This window comes from Syzygium oleosum, unplaced genomic scaffold, assembly GCF_021117445.2.
Source record: "Syzygium oleosum isolate NSW1041296 unplaced genomic scaffold, Sole_v2.1 Sole_v2.06, whole genome shotgun sequence".
Classification (NCBI taxonomy): domain Eukaryota; kingdom Viridiplantae; phylum Streptophyta; class Magnoliopsida; order Myrtales; family Myrtaceae; genus Syzygium; species Syzygium oleosum.
In genome coordinates, this window is record NW_026607490.1 from 5344199 (window position 1) to 5362653 (window position 18455).

Consider the following 18455-nt stretch of genomic DNA (forward strand, 5'->3'; position numbering starts at 1 on the left):
CTTCGAATTAAGGACATGTTATTACCATGTAATTGATTTTGCTAACCCCTCTCTTCTCTTGTATCTTAAATCAATATGATGTTACTTCTAAGCTTTTATGCGATGAATGTTGCAATGTGCCTCCATTGAAATGAATTCTCTGCGCACCAGTCTCCGACAAGCATCCCTTAATTCAAATCACCTTGAGAGAAAAGAAAAGTATATCTTACAGGGTCCTAGGTAGTGCCACGTGGAGATTAATGTGAGAAAAGGATGACAGAACCTTTCCGTGTTAGAAATGGAGCGATGATGCTGTATCGAACCAAAGAAATGCCTGCCCCAAAAGTACACTGATTTCAAGCAACAACTGCCAGAGGCAGTGAGCCCATATTTGATATGAAGGCTGTGATGATAAAGTTAACTTGTACATGGAATTACAAGGGTTAACATTATTGAGAAACTGAGATCTGTACAAGAGGAGAAATGAAGATATTCGAAAAGGAAGACTGAATTATGTACAGCACCTCCAGGATTCAATTGAGGAGGTAGCTTGGAGACATTTCAATTGCCGAGGTCAAAGTATTTTGGATCTTCTGGGTAGTGATAGTCCACCTTGAACTGCATTAGACATGGCACACTCATCAGGTGTTACAGAAAATTAACACCATAATGGACGGAGTTACTAATCCAAAGACGCGAATCCCAATGGATGTCAAACCAAAAGCGTCGATGTGTGCAACTATGTGTGCCCTGCGGTTATAATCAGAACTATAGCTTCATATTCTTACCAATTCAGGTCTAGCATGAAAGGTCGACTGAATAATGCCAATCGAACATAATGCACCACATTTCAATGAGCTAATTTTAGAATCATTAAACAGATTCAGGTTTTCCTTTGTTTTAGATTTAGACAGACACAAAAAAAAATCTCAGCCTGTTGTACGGTAAAAGAAATGAAACCAAGCATCAGATAGCACTCTTTATAGGGTCACTATAAGGAGAGGAGAGAGAGAGAGAGAGAGAGAGGGAGAACGGTGAAGTCCTGGCTACATAAACATGGAACTCAAAGAAAACATGGATTATTCAGAAGATATCTGGGGGCGAAAAATGAGATAGAAATAGATTTGAAAGTTCAAAACCCTTAAACATAGAAAAATGTACAGAATGTGCCTTCTTCATCTAATTTTGAGGACGACAGAAGTTTTTTTGAGGTGAGATGTTAAATGACGATTGAAATAACACTACAAGGGCAAAAATTCAGTCAGGCATCGAGTGCCACAGTGATGCCACGCATGATTTTTGGAGAACCGACACTAGAAGCACTTCAGCACAAGTAAAGGCATAGAGTAAGTCAAATATAGATCACATACCTTGCCTTCATCAGCATCTGAATGTCGTTGAGGAAATACAACCCTCATGTCATTGTATAAATAGAATCTCCTTTCCCTATCTAACAACTTTTCTTTCGGTACAGAGAGGGGATCAGATTTACATCTTGCAACTGACCTTTTACTCTTTTTAGGAAAAGGGCAAAGAAAACGGAGGTGAAGAGCATAGCGCAAGGCACCAGCTCCAGTCATGTTCTCGTTGACCTTTGAACAACCATGAAAGGTTTTTCTGTCGCTACCGTTGCAAGTATCTTCACAATAACAGTCATTGCCAGGTTTACTGCTCCTACACCCATCATTAAACTTAGAAGAGGGAATATTTTGCTTCCCAAAGCTGTCAGGTTTCTCAGATTGATCACCTGCCTCTACTGAAACCACCACATCAGAGGTTTCATTCCCAGTAGCATTGGATTGTGTAGCATCATCTCCAGACTGTACAAGATGGCTCGACATTGGAGTCATGACCTCTGTGACTTTTGAGTTCAAATCTAACTGCTTTTTCAGCTGTGCAGAAGCTAAGCAAGAAGATTCTAGCGTGGCCTTCTGGCGCAAAAATGTCTGTTTCAATTATCAAAGTGAAGCAAAGAAGAAGATTCTAGTCAGAGTAATCATACCATCGCTAAGTGCGCGTAACTGTAAACAGAAACCCACATTTTCTTTAGGCCGGTGGAGAACACAAACCAGCATCTTAAATTGATTAATTTAAAACCTTTTTCTTTCCGCTTAAAGCCATGAGATCACAGGTACCAATAAGTACAACAAATTACACCCCTATGAAAGAAATATTCAACCAGAACTGAATGCTCCAAAATTTGAATTGACATGAAAGTCTGATACAAGTTAAAAGTGGGCTTCAATTTGACAAATAGACTTCACTTTCAGTATAAATACAAGGCAGGACTTCAGGCACAAAAGCCCACCGGATCCTATTGCAACAATATTGAGCATTTCCCCCAACTAAACCAAAATTTAAGGTTGTATTTCTCCTCCTCCTCCACACCCGCCCCCCTCGCGCTGTCCTGTAACCTCCTTCTGTCTTAATTCCAATCCTCATAAACCAACACTCATCCCCTATATCAAGCTCCTTCTAAACCATTTCTTATCGCATGAGAAAATGAATTGTGTGCTAAGGAGGTTTCAAGGAACCCCATAAACTACTTCCAATTCCTAACTTTCAAAAATTAAGCAGTACTCAGGTTGTGTGGAAGATGGTACTAAAAAAAATTTTAATTGAGTCCCTTCATGATACTTAATGTAGTACCTCCAAAATATCTGTAGTTTATTACATTGATTGAACAGCCTCTTTTAAGGGACCGAAGACCTAGGTTCATCTAGTATCATAAGTTCAAGAGCCCTTACAATGTGTCCTTTGAGGGAGGCAATATCTAGTGCATCTAATGCATCACATGGTGGTGATAACTAGAGAGGTGGGAGGTTTTATAATCCACACGTAAAGTTGGATGGGATGCTACCTCCCGGGCGACAGACATGGTTGTTTGCACCACGTCAGCAGTGTAATAAATGTGTCACTGTTTTCTCCTTTAAGTGGTTGAGAGTGACCCAATCCCTAACATCCCAACAACGCTAATCTGCTTCCATATTGTCTTGACAAGAAAAAGTCAAGAATCTTTCTTTTGTTTGGTTTTCCTCAATCAAACCTATGAAAATGGTTGGCTAGTGCACACCAAAAAATTTCAATTGAATCCACAAGAAAATGAATTTCTTCGGCTGGGAACTTTTTTTAGTTCCTCAACTCTGGAGTGCTAGGCACCTTCCCCACCGCGCCGTTTTAAGAGGATCAATCTGCTTGATATCTTCCACTTCCTAACCTTTAAGTGGGGAATTGGGTTTTGTAGGTCAAGACACTTCTCTCGAGCTTGAGGCCAAACGAGACCAATTATATTCAGTCTTTACACGCAGCCAGTTCCTTTCATTCTTTATTACAGAGAAGTTGATCCAATTGAGGATAAAGAGTACATAGATGTCTTATCTAGCTTTGCAATATTACAACTCCCATGGAGCTTATTAACTTTAAATGTTGTAATATTGTGTCATACATATCTAATTTTTATATGATATTAATGTGAATTTCATCCTAGATGAATAGCTTTATGCTTTAAAATTGTTACATTCCAAGTATCAGTTAAATCCACAAGGTATGGCTATTTAGGCATTTGCATTTGTGATTACAAGCTTATGGATGACAATATAATACTGGAGAAAATATGTCAATCTACACCTTGAGAGAAATTGTGCATAAAAAGGAGGAGACGCGTATTTGTTTTAGTAGTGCACATTATAGTTTGGAGGTGGCTAGATGATTGGGGGTAGCTCCTCAAGTTTCTAATGGGTATTCACATGAGATGAGTGTGGTGTTGTTGCCCTGTCGGGAGGAAATTCCTCATTGTTCTTTCCCCCATTTTGTAGTGCATTTTTTAATGAACGGAGGTGCATGTGATTATATCTGATAGTTTAAAAATGGGAAGATTAAGATATCTGAAGCCATAAAAGGGCCAGGGGATTATTTTAAACACTTTCAAAATTTCCCCTAATTAACAGGTAGGTATAGTGAGAGTAAAACATTCAATCATTCTAAAGTTCTTCGAACTGGTTGATATGGTAAGCCAAGCACAGATGTTATTGATGTTGGACCTGGTGGAGTCAGGCTTTGATTGAGGAGGATCCACAGTTAATGTTCGTACAGAACATTGTTTTGATGAGAGATGCATGTACAGCATACTATTATATTGTTATTTGTTGCATTTGCTTGTGTGGTATTGCCACCCATAGTGGGATCAATGTCAACCTTTTATCTTTATTCTTGTAGCGGGTTGATTGTATTGATAGGATGATAGACTTAGCAGAATTGACTCTTTTGGTCCTAGGGGTATGACATTCTGTTCTTTTTACTTTCATGGGAAGCCTAGCCAGCAAACAATTTTGTGATCACCTAGATGTCTCAAATTATCGTGCGATAGGTGATATTGTACAGGATAGAAATATCAAAGCCACGTAAAGAAATGTTAATGCTTCAAAAATACATACCTTTCTTGGAATGCTTTCCAGTATACTTTACAAGGAAGATTTGCGATGTCTAATGAGTGGTTGCCTGATTGTTAATTTTTCCTAAGCCCATTTACTTATTTTAATCATCTTTATAGTGTATGAGTGCATAAGTAGTGGTATGTTTAAAGCTAGTTGGTATATCATGCTGGGCTCAGATGTAGCAGAATGGGGATCATCAGACAGAGAAATGTAACTACCAGGACAGAGCAAGGACCCGATGGAGGAATAAAAGATTCGGGCATGAAAACGAGAGCAAGAAGTAATATCCAAAATCCAATTTTTTCCAGCAATACAGGGACCTTGAAGATCAGCCCTATAACACGAGCACCTCATCAGGTATAAATCTTAGAGTTGTATTTAAAATTTCAGCCAAACTTAAATTCATTACATGTCCTTATCTCACAATGCTTCCTCTTTGCCGTTGAAGGGTATAGCATTTTGATTGGGTGCGGTGCGAATGAAAAGCTTAATAGACACGGTTACAGCTACTAAAAGCATGGCAAGACTCTATTTGTGCTAATGGTGAAACCATAGTGACTTTATGTTTCATTCACGCAAGCATGGGTCTACTTTTGTCCCACGTCGGGTCCTAAATAATCATGAAAGGCAAACACAAAAAACAGGTTTAGCTTAAATTAAAACAGCTGGACCAAAAACAAGCCAGATACCTCGATTCAATTTACTCAGTCTCATTCTGCTATCATGACTTCCGGACAGAAAATCCAGTAAAGATCATTAGGGGATTCTTACGCATACCTTGGTACCCAGCGGCATGTCGGTCAAATCATAGTGGCAAAGAAATCTGTGAACAGGTGTCTTCTCGGGATTGCTGAGGACCTATAAAACACCATTACCTGTTAGAGTCGAATAAAATTTCTTAACTATTACGAGCGGCCAATGTGACAGGTTTTTATCTTCCTAATAGGAGGAAGAGATCATAACAGAGAGTAGAGTGATTAAAAGGGAATTTGCCATGTCCTTGCTCAAATTAGACAGTCGCTTCTTGAGATAATATTAACCGCTAAGCCACTCCACAAGAAAAAAGCCAAGTACCAGTTGTATGCGCCCTTTCATAGGAATGCGCAGGCGGCTCTTGACAGATTGCAAATCGTCACGGCTGAGACTCTTCCCAGATTTGTGGCCAACACACTTATTTGAAGACGAGGATCCAGCGAGATCAATGGATGCAAAGTACAGCAGAGAGCAATCTCCATCCACACTGCTTACAGAGAATGGAAGCTTCTGTGACAGCGGTGAGAAACTCCCTCCAACAACGCTCAGCACAGCAAGAAAACCATCAATTTTCTGCATGGATCAAAAGCGAAAATGGGGCTACAAAGATTAATTGTCCATCTTCAAAAGATAATTATCAACTATTTAGGTGTGAATCCTAAGCCAAAACTAATGAAACATACAATCAAGACTCACCTGACAGAGTTTCCCCGAGAGAAGTCTACCAGACAACAGAGACTCCTCAAAGGAACCAACCAATGACCTCCTAACAGATAGTCTGCTGAAGCTCCTAAATGCATGTCGAGATTTAGGAGTCGATTCTCGACACCATGGACAAAACACCTCAGCAGTACTTTCCAAGGAAGACGGACGAAATTCCTTGTTTAAGAGATCAACATCTTCAAAAGATCTGGTTACCGCACTAAAGTCATCCTCTTCAGTGTCAACACTAATGTTCGTATCTGATTTGTGGAAAAAACTCTCTACGTTCATCAAGCTCGAAGAATCATCAGTAACGCTCATTAGATTCTTATTTCCTCCTCCAGTTTTTATCCTTTCAGAAAATTTTGGGCCAAGAGGAGATGAAGAAAGAGTAGATGAGGTTATCTTTTCAGTAGCCAATGGTACCACCATGCTTTCGGATCTCACCTTACTAAATTTTCTCGAGTCCTCAACTGCAGATGACAATACACGACAAGTATAACTTAGGGGTTCCTTCTCTTCCAGCAAAGGCCCGTCAGTGAAAAAGCAAGAAGCCGTTTTAGTATCCCAGGGAGTGCTCCTACTCTCTAAGCTTCTTGACAATGCCCCGCTTGAGATGGTACGGTATCTTGTCCTTCCAAAATTTGCTTTCTTGTAGTCTTTCGCCAAAAAAGAACTGGGTGTGTCGGTTAAGGCAGTGGAAGTTTTCTGGAAACTGCCACTGCCAATTTCAAGAGAATCGTCACCAACTTTTTCTGAGGATAGATCATGGCTCAAAGGTGAGAACAAGCGTTTCCTAATTAATGACCCACTGGAATCAGTCTCATTCATTTTCACACCAGGCGCGTCAAAGGATCGTTCACATTCAACTGAAATCCCATCAAAGCCGCGGGTCACTCCACCAGACTCAAAGCCCACTATTCTTGATATAGGATCCTGAATGCTCCTCTCACTTTTAGGAGTAAGCCAACTTCCCTTATCTGCCAGATTGCTCCTAAACCCATTAGCATTGAATGCAGCTTTTATCCCGTACTTAAACGAATCACCTTGAAACTCAGAAACCTCCGAGCTAATCATTTTCTCGGTATCTCGAGGGTCACCATCCTTCCTGCTCATATCTTCTCCATGCATCCCATCCAAATCACAGGTGCTCACACTGGCAAACTGCCGCGAACCTAACAAACGAAATGAGGCCGCTGCATTTTCATCGGTGCCTTCACTGGGGCAAACTTGCGGCAACCCCATTGCTGAAATCCAATTCGTTTACACCTTGTTCCCTGGAAAAACTACATATGCTTGGCTTTCCCCTCTTAGTCCTTCGTCCCAATCTCCTTAGTGCAGTTTTCACCTCACCTAGGCGGCTAAACTATCTCTTCTAACCATTAATTTCTTACCTTAGACACAATCAAATAACTGTCGACACACATTCACAGTCTCCAGTCACATCAACACCATTAGATGGATATGCCCATAGATTTCACAATTCGAAGTACAAGCTACGAAAAGTACCGCACTGATCTAAAAAGAACCTATATTCATGTATCTACAACAGGCATCCACGTTTCAACCAGATTCCCACTGTACGAATGTATATAGAAACACAAGCATGTACTAAGCATCCATGAGAATCTGTCTCGCGATGGTGTCTGAAATATGTTCCAGCAGGGGATGAAGGGCCTTTGCTTCATACTTGATCTGAGCATTAACCCCAGCAACCGAGACTGCCAAAAACAAACGAGTGAAATTCAGCTGCTTATGCGTCGATCAGCACATAAATGAAGGGTCAAAGACTGAAATCTACGCACTATGTGCAAAGTCCACACAACCCGTAAATGCCCACATTCAGACCAACAAATGACCGCACCCACGCGCTACGCGCAAAGTCACTACACACGTAAATGCTCGCATTCAGACGATCACACGCACTCGAAACCACGAAATTCCCAAACGATCAGCATCTCGGGAAGCATCACAACTCGCATTCGTAATGCGAGCATCTACTCGACGAAGACAGCAACCGCAGCTAAGAAAACAGCTTTAGCACGATCGGCCTCTGATCCTACCATCATCGCGAAACAAATGCAGCAACTTTCGCAATTCTTTTCTCCAAAAAAAAAAAAGAAAAAGAAACAAAACTATCGACTAGGAGGATAAGCTTCTTAATCAAAAGAACATCCGATTGCTTCAAACGATCGACCGAGACGATCGTACGGCACGCGACGCGAACTACGCAAGCGGTGGCTTGTACGGCAACACATTCACCGAAGAAAAGGGGGAGGAGGTTGGGGGAGGTTCAAAGCAAAGCGAACTCAGCCGGAATCGGAAAGCTCCAGGAGGGCTCCGAACCAGAGCCGCCGCCGCCGCCGCGCGCAAGCAAAGACCTCGATCACGCACCGACCGGCCGGCGAGGCGGAGGCAAGAAGGAGAGCAGACGAGCAAGGTTTTACCCGGACGCGCCGATAATGCGAGCGGCGACGGGGCAATAATCCGGGCGGCGAGTCATGCCATCGGCGCATCCATCGCCGGAGGAGGCCGCCGTTGGCCCCGGGGCGCCGGAATCCGGCGGCGGCGATCAGTTGCGGGCGGAGGGCTGTTGCCCGATCGGGCGGCGAAAGAAGGAGGAGCAGGAGGAGGAGAAGGAGGAAACTGAGGAAGAGGAAGGAGAGGAGGGGGGAGAGGTCAAAGCGGCGTGTGGGCTCGGTGGGGGATTGCGTTTATAACGGCGGATGCTCTGCAAAGGAAAAAAAAACTGCGAAATCCCGAGAATTCTCTTCCACTTTTCCGGCCGCGATTTGATTTTTGGACAATTCGAATTTGGATTAAACTCGGCTTAATTACAATGGGTTAATATCACGAAACATCGTAAATTGATGCACCCGTAATAAATTTATCCGAAATTAATTTTTTGATCACCAAAAATTTCAAACTGGTATGTCTATGATAAATTTACTCTAAACTAATTTTTTGGCCACCAAAAACCTCAAACTCGTACATTTAGGATAAATTTACCTTCCGTTAAATTGCACGAGCTAATACACCTAGAACAAATGGAGGATAAAGCCACCAACCGGTACACCCGTTAACTGTCACGTGTCAATCAACTCAGTAATTTGACAGGAAAATTTAACAGAAAGTAGTGGAGGGTAAAATTGTCACGGGCATACCAGTTTGGGGTTTTTTGTAATCAAAAAATTAGTTTAGGGTAAATTTGTAGACAAGTATATCAGTTTAGGATTTTTCGTGATATTGATCCTAATTATCGTGCTCTGGCAAGAAAATGAATCATGATTACATCCGTAGGGACGAACAAATAATCAAATTAAAATTTAGACCGTGACTTTAGTTGCGCCCTGAATTTTTATTTTTATTTTTTTCGACCGTGGCAATACATGCACGCTTGATGTTTTTGGAGATCGAATGTTCGCGTTGGGAAAAGACCATGTCCCGACGACGGGTTATCGATCTATTCTAAGATCTTCTTGAACAAGTTGTTTGGGATTGCGATGACGAGAGTTTATAATCTTTCGATGTCGCAATCGCGCGAAAAAATGATTTGTTTATTTATAATTTATTCCCTTTCTTTTCTGTTTTTTTTTTTGGCCTCTCGATCTTATTATCACCAGGGCTTGGTTTCTCGCCCACGGTGTTCGTCCTCATGTCCGCCCAATTTTTATTTCTTTTTTTCACATCGCGGGGAAAAAAAGCACAGCACGAAAATATTAGATATAGAACAACAGATGTGCTGCCACGTGTGCGCTGGAGTCCAATTTTTTCGAAATTTGGAATTTTACTTTTCGAATCATCGAAGCACCTTTATTTCATCTCGATTTATATAAAGAAGTAAAAAGAGCGAAGTAAAAAGAGCATCCTATATCGATAAAGATTAAAACTCGATATCTCCGCGTGGTTACTAGACAATTATCGTATTTTCATAAAGCATATATGCTCGCATTTGAACTGTATATTCATTTTCTCGTGCTAGAGGTTACACAAATCCACTTCGAATTTGGGCAAGCATGCGAGGAAACTAGTTTGTCATAGAGATATCTCTCAACCCGAGCTTATCAAATTATGACTCGCTAAATGCATATCATTAGAAATACAGAAAATGACACAAATAGTTCATGAACTTTGGCTTAATGTGTTATGTGATCCCTGAACTTTTGATTTGTTCAATGCGGTCCGTGAACTTTAATCAAATGTGTAATATGGTTCATTAATTTTTAATTTGTTCAATGTCGTCTCTAAACTTTTGGTACTTATTCAATTTAGTCCATGAACTACATAGGACTACATTGAACATTTTACAAGGACTACATTGAACATACACTCGAAGTCTATGGACTATATTGAACGAATTAAAAGTTCAAGGACTATTGAAACAGATTAAAATTTCAAGGACTACATTACACATTAGATTAAAATTCGTGAACTATTTGTGTCATTATCCCTCAAAAATAATTTGGGTTTCGATAAAGCTCAATATTTTAATCTTTTTTCTCGAAGACAATCAATGAAAAGAGAACGGATTAAACCCATATTGTATAAAATAAATGTAAGGAGAAGGCCAACTAAAATTCAAAGTGCTCATTGCGAATGCCACTTGTAAACGAATGTCCTTAAAGAGCATCATGTCATGTACCATATAAAACCACGAGCCGATGGACCTAACTAAGATTCAAATCCGGTGGGCCTAAAATCTTTAGCGTCGCTAAGAAGCTAAATCCTATTTCTGGTCTAACTAGCTAGCATTATTTTAGAATAAAGGCAGGGGCAACGAAAATGATGGGTCTCGTGATCCATGCGTACGCGTGGCCGATCACACTCATGAAAACCATCGGAACACTCACCAAATTCAATAGAAAAAATTATACAAAAAAAATTCTAAACTTACTGTATAGACATCAATTCAGTTCTAAATATTTTGATTTGGTCAATATAATCTTAAATCTTTTGACAATTCACCAATGCAGCACCTTCGATCAATTTTAATCGAAAATAACTGACGTGGGTTTCAGTAGTCCCACCTGAATTGGCCGGTGTTGTTATTGATTAGCCTGTTTGATCAATTTTGAGAATTTTCGCTAATTTTGCTTGAGGCTAGAGTGACCCTTTGAGAATTTTGCTATAGATTGGCCTGTCTAAATCAATTTGCCATTGTTGTCGTTTGAATGGCTCAAAAGGGTATCGAAGCTTTTCTTTCTTTTCTTCTTCTTTAGCCACCAAACTTTGGAACATTGAATGAAGACTAGCAATGAATTGGCGGGGCCTTTCGGTTGGCTCCATGGTCATGTTCATGCCTTTAAGTTTAAATGACTAACTTGGACTTTGCTTCCTATGCGACTTTAATTGGAGACCAAATCAAAGTAAATGAGGTACTAAACACGAGGGATTAAGGAAATATGAGCACATACTTAGGAGATCAACACGTTCGCGGCTTCCTCCTGAAGTCATTTTTAGCTTCATTTTGTTTTAATAAATTGGAAAAATGACACAAGTAGTCTACGAACTTTGACACAATGTGCAATGTGATATCTGAACTTTTAATTTGTTCAATGTGATCCATGAATTTTAACCCAAGTGCAATGTGGTCCATGAACTTTAATTTGTTTAATGTTGTCCATGAACTTTTGGTACATATTTAATTTAGTCCATGAATTACATGAAAGTGTTCAATGTAGAAAATTTAAAAGTTTAGGGATCACATTGCATATTGGGTCAAAGTTTAGGGACTATTTGTGTCATTATCCTTAATAAATTTAGTTTTCAGACACAATCGAGGTATAAAAAGGTACCTTATATATATTTACATTTGATGCGTGACAAGCATCGATTAAAAATATGAATAGAAACTCTCTTTTATCTATAGAAGTGAAACGAGGAAGGTGGTGAAAATTTAATCATGCAGGAGACAAACAATATTTATTGCTACTTAAAGCATAGGAAACGTTCATATCATGTTGATTTGCTATTATATGTAGTTTGGTTACATGTCATGTCGATTGACTTTCAGTTCTGGATCTAAATGGAGATATGTGCAAGTAAGTCCAGCATTAAAAATGTGGGCTTCACTTATAATTTGGGATAAAACGGGAAAAATAAAAATTTGGATGGAAAGATTTTGAAAAATCTGAAATTTTTACGAGAAAAAGAAAAAGGTTGGAAAATTTGGGTGCATTTATTTCGCGAAAATGAATAATTTTGGAAAACATTTCCTAAGAATAACCACTCGCATCGCTTACAAATATGAACGAACGAGAAAGTTTTTCTTCGCTGACGAAAATGTTTAGACATAATTTTCGTCGATAATGAAATATTTTGTATTGATTAATTATTTTAAGCGATACAAGTGATTATTTTTAATAAAATATTTTTCAAATCATTCATTTTCGCCAAACAAACGGAGCATACATCCTAGAAGCTGTATTAAGTATTATCAATATTTTGAAGAAAACGAATTATTTCGCACAGAATTTGCTAGACACGTGTTACCGAAGACACGTGGTAACATGTAACTAGGGGTGATCGGTTCCAAGGTGGGTAGGTTCTAGACCTGAAACTTGAAACTTACACTGTTATAATCGGTTCTCACTTTTTGGAACTTGGAACCTACCCTGTTTGTCCTGGAACCTACCCTATTTATCCGATCCGATTTCAGCGTCTACCCGAGAACCTGTTTTTCTTTTGTTCTTTTTTCTTGTTTCATTTTTTCCAGCAAAATAATATGAGTAGCAATGGAACGATTCAAAGTAAAAGATAAATAATAAAAATGACTATCCGCTAAAAGCAACAATCCCTAAAGACAAGCAATAAAAATTACCATCCACTAAAAGCAACAATCCAAAATATAGTAATAGTATGATTTACGATTTTTTTTTAACATAAGCTGAAAATTGATTCCAAAACTGGTCCGGATGGATCTTAACTTGGGATCGGGAACCGGTTCCTGTTTGAACTGGTCCGAAAACCGATTCCCGAACCTATTTTTCGGGTGATCCGATCCCATTTCCGGATAAATCCGGTCCGGTTGCACACCCGTACATGTAACATGAATCAATTTCCTTTTTATATCTTAGAAAAATGAGCATCGACTTCTAAGAAACCGATGCATGTGAAATTTCCGAAAAAGCTGGTGGTAGGGGGAGGTTAGGATGACTAGGCCGCACCAAACTTTTGTGCTGCTGAGGCGCTTCGAAGTTCAATGGCGAACGAACACGTGGCATTGACAGGAGTGGGACGTGGCGGCGCCGGGCCTCGACACCTGGCGGGGTCGCTTCTTCGGTTGCTTTTGAAAGAGAGGCACCGTCGGAGAATCAATTGCTACACGTCCGAAGCGCTTGGGCTCGCTTCATATCAGTCATTAAATTTTACGGGCTCGATAGAATCTAATAGTTGAGATTTAGTAAGCTCACACGCACCGAATACATACATGTAAGACTTGTTCACACTATGGCCAGCACCAAGAGTAGTATGCTCAGTGGATGTAATCCGTTAGATCGTGTGCTTTCATGTAGGCTCCTTATTATTTAACGGATCTTATGGACAAGGCCTAAAGAATGGTGGAATTTTTTGGTATATTTCTGTGTATATTATAATTCCATGAGATATCGCTCGAGATCAAGTCGGGATTCTCCTACATCGGGTACGCAAGCCGAGCCTACGACACAATCAAAATTTTTTGAGATGGGGTAGTGACCGGAGGGATTCGTACTTGCGATCGAAGGGGCTTCAAACCACACGGATACAAGTTTTATCTAACTCGACCGACCACCTCAATGATATTTGCATTTTTAGGCCTTGACATGTCTGGAAGTAATTAGCAAGGACGCGAATTCTTCGGGCCACCTTTGTAATTAATAAGGAAAAACGAAGAATTGGCCAATCGACCTCAGGATAGAGGATGAGATAGGATCATGTGCATTTTCACTACTTATTAGATGTCTTATAGCGTGTGAATCCACTTCATCTTGGCCATTAAATATTATATGCACAACACGATCTGACGGTCAGGATGTGACAGGGTCGCATGCACCGGGTGCATGCAAAAACTGTTCCCGATGTCGCCTGCACCAAGAGCAATAGGGCCAATATATATAATCCCATTGGACATGTGATTTTGCCCAGGCTCTCTAATGATATAACGGATCGCATTCGCACGGCCTATACTCAAACCATACGTATTAACCAATGTCTTTCCCTTCGGAAGGATGATGGCACGTTGTCATATGCCTTGTGAATTTCAATATTACAGCGTTTTTTATCGGACAATTTCAAAGCATTCAACTATCTCTATTATCGCAACCTCCTCTTTGTATAATATAAAAGGATTCGAAAGAGGATATATGTCTCCAGCCATCTTTAGGCATTGTTCTAAAAAATTTTTTGCCTACTTTCGCGATATTCGTTTCGAGCCATAGCAATATATTTCGAGCTAACTCTTTCATTATTGTACCATGAGATGCCACTTATAAATCAAGTCGGGATTCTCCTACGTCTAGTATGCGGTGGGCAAGGACTTAGGAGTTTATGCTAGAAAAGGATTTTAAAACGACGAAGGATTGCATAAATGGCATGCTTGACGGCACGAAAAGGACATTTCTCTCCATATAGAGGATTTAATATATGGTAGCTGAAATTTCAGTTTAAAGTTATGTGCAACCATAATTTTGGTCCTCGAAATTATGTGTAATTCATCTCTACAATGTACACGTGTGTGCGGTGTTCACGGAGATCGAATCTCGGACTCGGTACTCTTCGACCCCAACCCCTCTAATCCCTTTACTAGTAGGGCCGCATGCTTGTCGGCGTCTTGAAATAGATATGAGACGCCATCCTTTTGGGTATATTGATTTCTTTATTAAATTGGTTTTTGCTTTTAAAAAAAGAAAGAAATTAGTTTGATAAACAGCGCACAGAAATAATTTGTAGATAGCAAATCAGTTTTCTTCACGAAATTAATTCGAGCCAACTTTTCTCGTTGATACAAACATATCTATCATTACGTGAGTTCGTACGTCCCATTTCCCACTTATGTCGATTTGTTCATCGATTATCGAATCAATTTACTACATTTCGTTATCACATTTAAATTTACATACTACCAATGGGAGTGACTATATGCAATTATCAAGTGTAAAAAAAAAAGGGTTAAAGCTCTTTAATATTCATTAATTCTTGCAATAAACAAAGTTAAAACTTTAGTACGAGCAATTACATCACTTACAATGTTTGAAGAGTGTAGATTACCTTACGGCATATAGAGATTTCCAAAATGGGCCTAAAGTGTATGAAGCCCAAATGCAAGCTCACTTGGGCCTTTGGGGAGAGTTCTGTAGGAGGCCAAATAATTGGGTTGTCAGGTTAACAAGGCCCAGGTAGTAAATCAACCCTGCGCTTGCCGACAACCATCCATAATCTGATGTATGAGAGTAAAAGCGACTTTTTGCCGTTTAATGCATTAGATTTAATGATTTTTTTATATTATTTTTTTGAAATTAACAGTTTGTATTCTTCCAAGAAAAGCGAAAAATTAAAGGAAAATCTCTTAAATTCTCAACCTAATACAAACATATAGTTATATTGTGACATAATTATGTAAAGACAAATATTTGTAAACATCGCATATGTTAAATAATGTTTGAATTGTAGTATGGGAAGACAGAGCTTGAAAAAATTTGACCTTACTTTGACATGGGGGAGACCATTTCATTGGCGGGTAAGAACATATAATCAGCTCTAATTTGCCAAGATCAATCAGATTATGAAAAAATTCCATTTGAGATTTAGTAGTAGAGTAAAAAAAAATCATAAAGCTAAGTTATTAAACTAAAATCAAAATTTAACAAATTTTACTGAAGTTGATACAACATAACTAAAACACAAGGCATAAATTAGAATCGATACTTAAGTAGATTTGATTGAAGCTCATATTAAATCAAGCACACGTATTAAACCATTTGAAATCAAAATTAAAGTAAATTTAATTGAAGGGGTGAGATCCCTTACCCCGTTGGTGTCTCTATTCAAAGTAGCAACCCATTTGAATTATGGTTTTATGATTAATGTATCGATGGTTGAGATTTGTTGAGACGCCAATAGAGGTACTAAGTGAGATAGAAGCTCATGCTAGATCAAGCGTAAGTTCCGAATCAAAACTAAATTGAAAAGAAAATTGTGAATCTAAAAGTTCTAAGTTAGATTTTAAACAGGAATCGAAACTATATCAAATCCAAGATGCAAGCCATAAATTAAGCTCTGTAGGGGAAAAAGTAATCAAAACTATAGGCACATGTAGAATCAAAACTAAATAAGGCTCCATCTGTCTCGTAAAAAAATAAATGATTTGAAAAAAAATTAATGAAATTTTTTTATTATTAAAAACAATTTATGTCCAAACATTTTCATGGACAACGAAATTTCTTTTTTTTTATATATTTTTGTAGGCAATACAAGTGACCTTTCTTGGGAAAATGTTTTCTAAATCATAAATTTTTTTCGAAACAAATGCTCCCTAAGTCACATGTCGTCGAAAATAAACTGAGATAACCCATCCTTAATGGTGCCTTGTGCAAGGAAGTTCATTCCACAGAGAGATTCAATTCTGGCGAGATCTAAGGCATTAGTTCATGCCTATGAGTATGACAAGATATTACATCGAGATACCCTTTACAAGCGTGCATGATAGATGCAATATACTTAAACCTCACATGATATGACTGCATTTAGGAACAACTTTCTGAAATTTTAGGCCTCTAAAGGCCTAAATGACAGGGCGTTTGGTAAATTATTTTGGAGAGCTTTGACGAGATGCAGTGCATTTCCAAAGTCTTCTAAAGTCCGTCAGCTCAGATCAGGAGCTGCCTTGGGCTTTCAGCATTTTCGGACTACTAAAGCTCCTAATAAATGATTTTTTTTAATTTTCATTTTTGCCCTCATCAATATTTCGTATTCCTCTTTTGCCCCTTGAAAGCAATCATCTCTGGTAATTATAGGGCACACAACACAATCCTTGATAATAAACCCTAGACTCCCTAAAAAACCATAAATCTCCATATGGTATTTCTTCACGATGCTGGCCTGGACCAGAAACCGGTAGACATTCTTGTGCTGATTGGCCCTGCAGTCGAACGAAATTTTCCTGGCTCCTCGGCAGCCGGGTTGTGTGACTCCGACGTTGCCTCGCCTAGTCATGTACCTTGGCGACGAGCGATCGCCTGAGCTACCGAGGGTCCACGAAGGTCCTTGGTCCTTTTGTGCTTATAAAAAAAAAAGTAAAGGGTTTGACAAATGCCAATACTATTTCCGAAACACTTTTAGCATTTCAAATGGTGTTTGGCAAATATTATTTGCAATTAAAAAACTTCTTTCATCTAAAGCCCTTTGTATTTATGCAAAGGCTTTGGGCAAATGCTCTCCCAAATGTAGCCATAATGGGACCGCAAAAAGATTGGCTTTAATAGTTTTTGTAGTCTGATCTATTTTATATGAAGCTGTTAATATTTCGATAAGTATAGGTTAGTGAAGCCTTCACTCATGAGAGACACATGCATGTGTAATACACACTAGGGATTCATCCAAGTCTTTGAGGAGCACTTCCTCGTCACACGAACGAGGCGTAACTTTCAAAACCTTTTTCAGATTACATCATAATACTAAAGATGCGATTAATAATCATTCTATTCTCGGAAATAATTTCTGCACAAAAATAATTTTTTTTATTCTGTTCCCGGAAACAATTTCTAAGCATTTGAAGGCATTTGGTAACAGCCCAAAATTTTCATTCCTGAAATAGAAAAAGAACATAAATGTATTTGGTAACCACACAAAATTTCTTTTTATTAATAATATTTTAAATTTTTTTAATATTTCTTTCTCTTTTTTTTTTCTTCCTTTTCTTGGCCATGGCCGGCGAGGGCATTGGGGCCCTCGCCTAGGCCGTGAGGGTCCAACTCTCGCCGGCCCTGGCCTGTGGCCAATCGCCGGTCACCGACCACTGGCCACAGGCCAGGAAAGAAGACGAACCGGCCACAGCCAGGAAGGAAAGAAGAAAAGGAAAAAAAATTCTCTTTTATTTCTGATTTTTGTTCCTAGAATCAAGAATCAACTTTTTATTATTATTCTTGATTATGTTCCAAAACTACCGGGAACAAAAAATTTACCAAACAGATTTCTATTCTTTTTTTATTCTCGGGAATAAACGAATAAAATATGTCACTATTTGACAAGTTACCAAACGTACCCTAAAAACATTAGAAGAAGAAAGTTTAACTAAGATTAAGGATGCTTCGCTCACAAGAGACACGCACGTGAATACAACATATTCCCCAATAATCGGCAATGTCCATATCCAATCGTTATGGCAATGATTGGACATCTCTCTACACTCGGTCGCTCCTCCGTCCGTTCGGCTAAATATACCTTTCCCACTAGAGTTCCACCAAAGAGGAGTAGACCCTTTTCGGCATTTCTTCGTACTTGTACGGCTTGACCATCTCAAAAGTCCGCAAAGCATCTCACAAGAGTTTAAACCGAGAGGACAAGAGCGTTATTGGCATTTCCTCTTCGTGGTTTTGTGCGGCTCGACCGCGT

The 18455-nt window shown here is 39.2% G+C and overlaps 1 protein-coding gene and 1 long non-coding RNA gene across 2 annotated transcripts; one reads left to right on the plus strand and one right to left on the minus strand.

Moving 5' to 3' along the window:
* Window positions 1-333: 333 nt before the first annotated feature.
* On the minus strand, window positions 334-8518 carry LOC115680162 (uncharacterized). Its single transcript, XM_030603907.2, has 6 exons — window positions 8315-8518; window positions 5862-7588; window positions 5487-5738; window positions 5190-5270; window positions 1350-1925; window positions 334-597 (listed from the first exon to the last, which is right to left on the minus strand). Exons 2-6 carry the CDS (start codon window positions 7110-7112, stop codon window positions 541-543), a joined length of 2217 nt encoding a protein of 738 aa, XP_030459767.1. The 5' UTR covers window positions 7113-7588; window positions 8315-8518; the 3' UTR covers window positions 334-540.
* Window positions 8015-8491, plus strand: LOC130138386 (uncharacterized). The gene is made up of 2 exons (XR_008816791.1): window positions 8015-8148; window positions 8181-8491. It is a non-coding gene; the product is annotated as an uncharacterized LOC130138386 (long non-coding RNA).
* Window positions 8519-18455: the final 9937 nt, after the last annotated feature.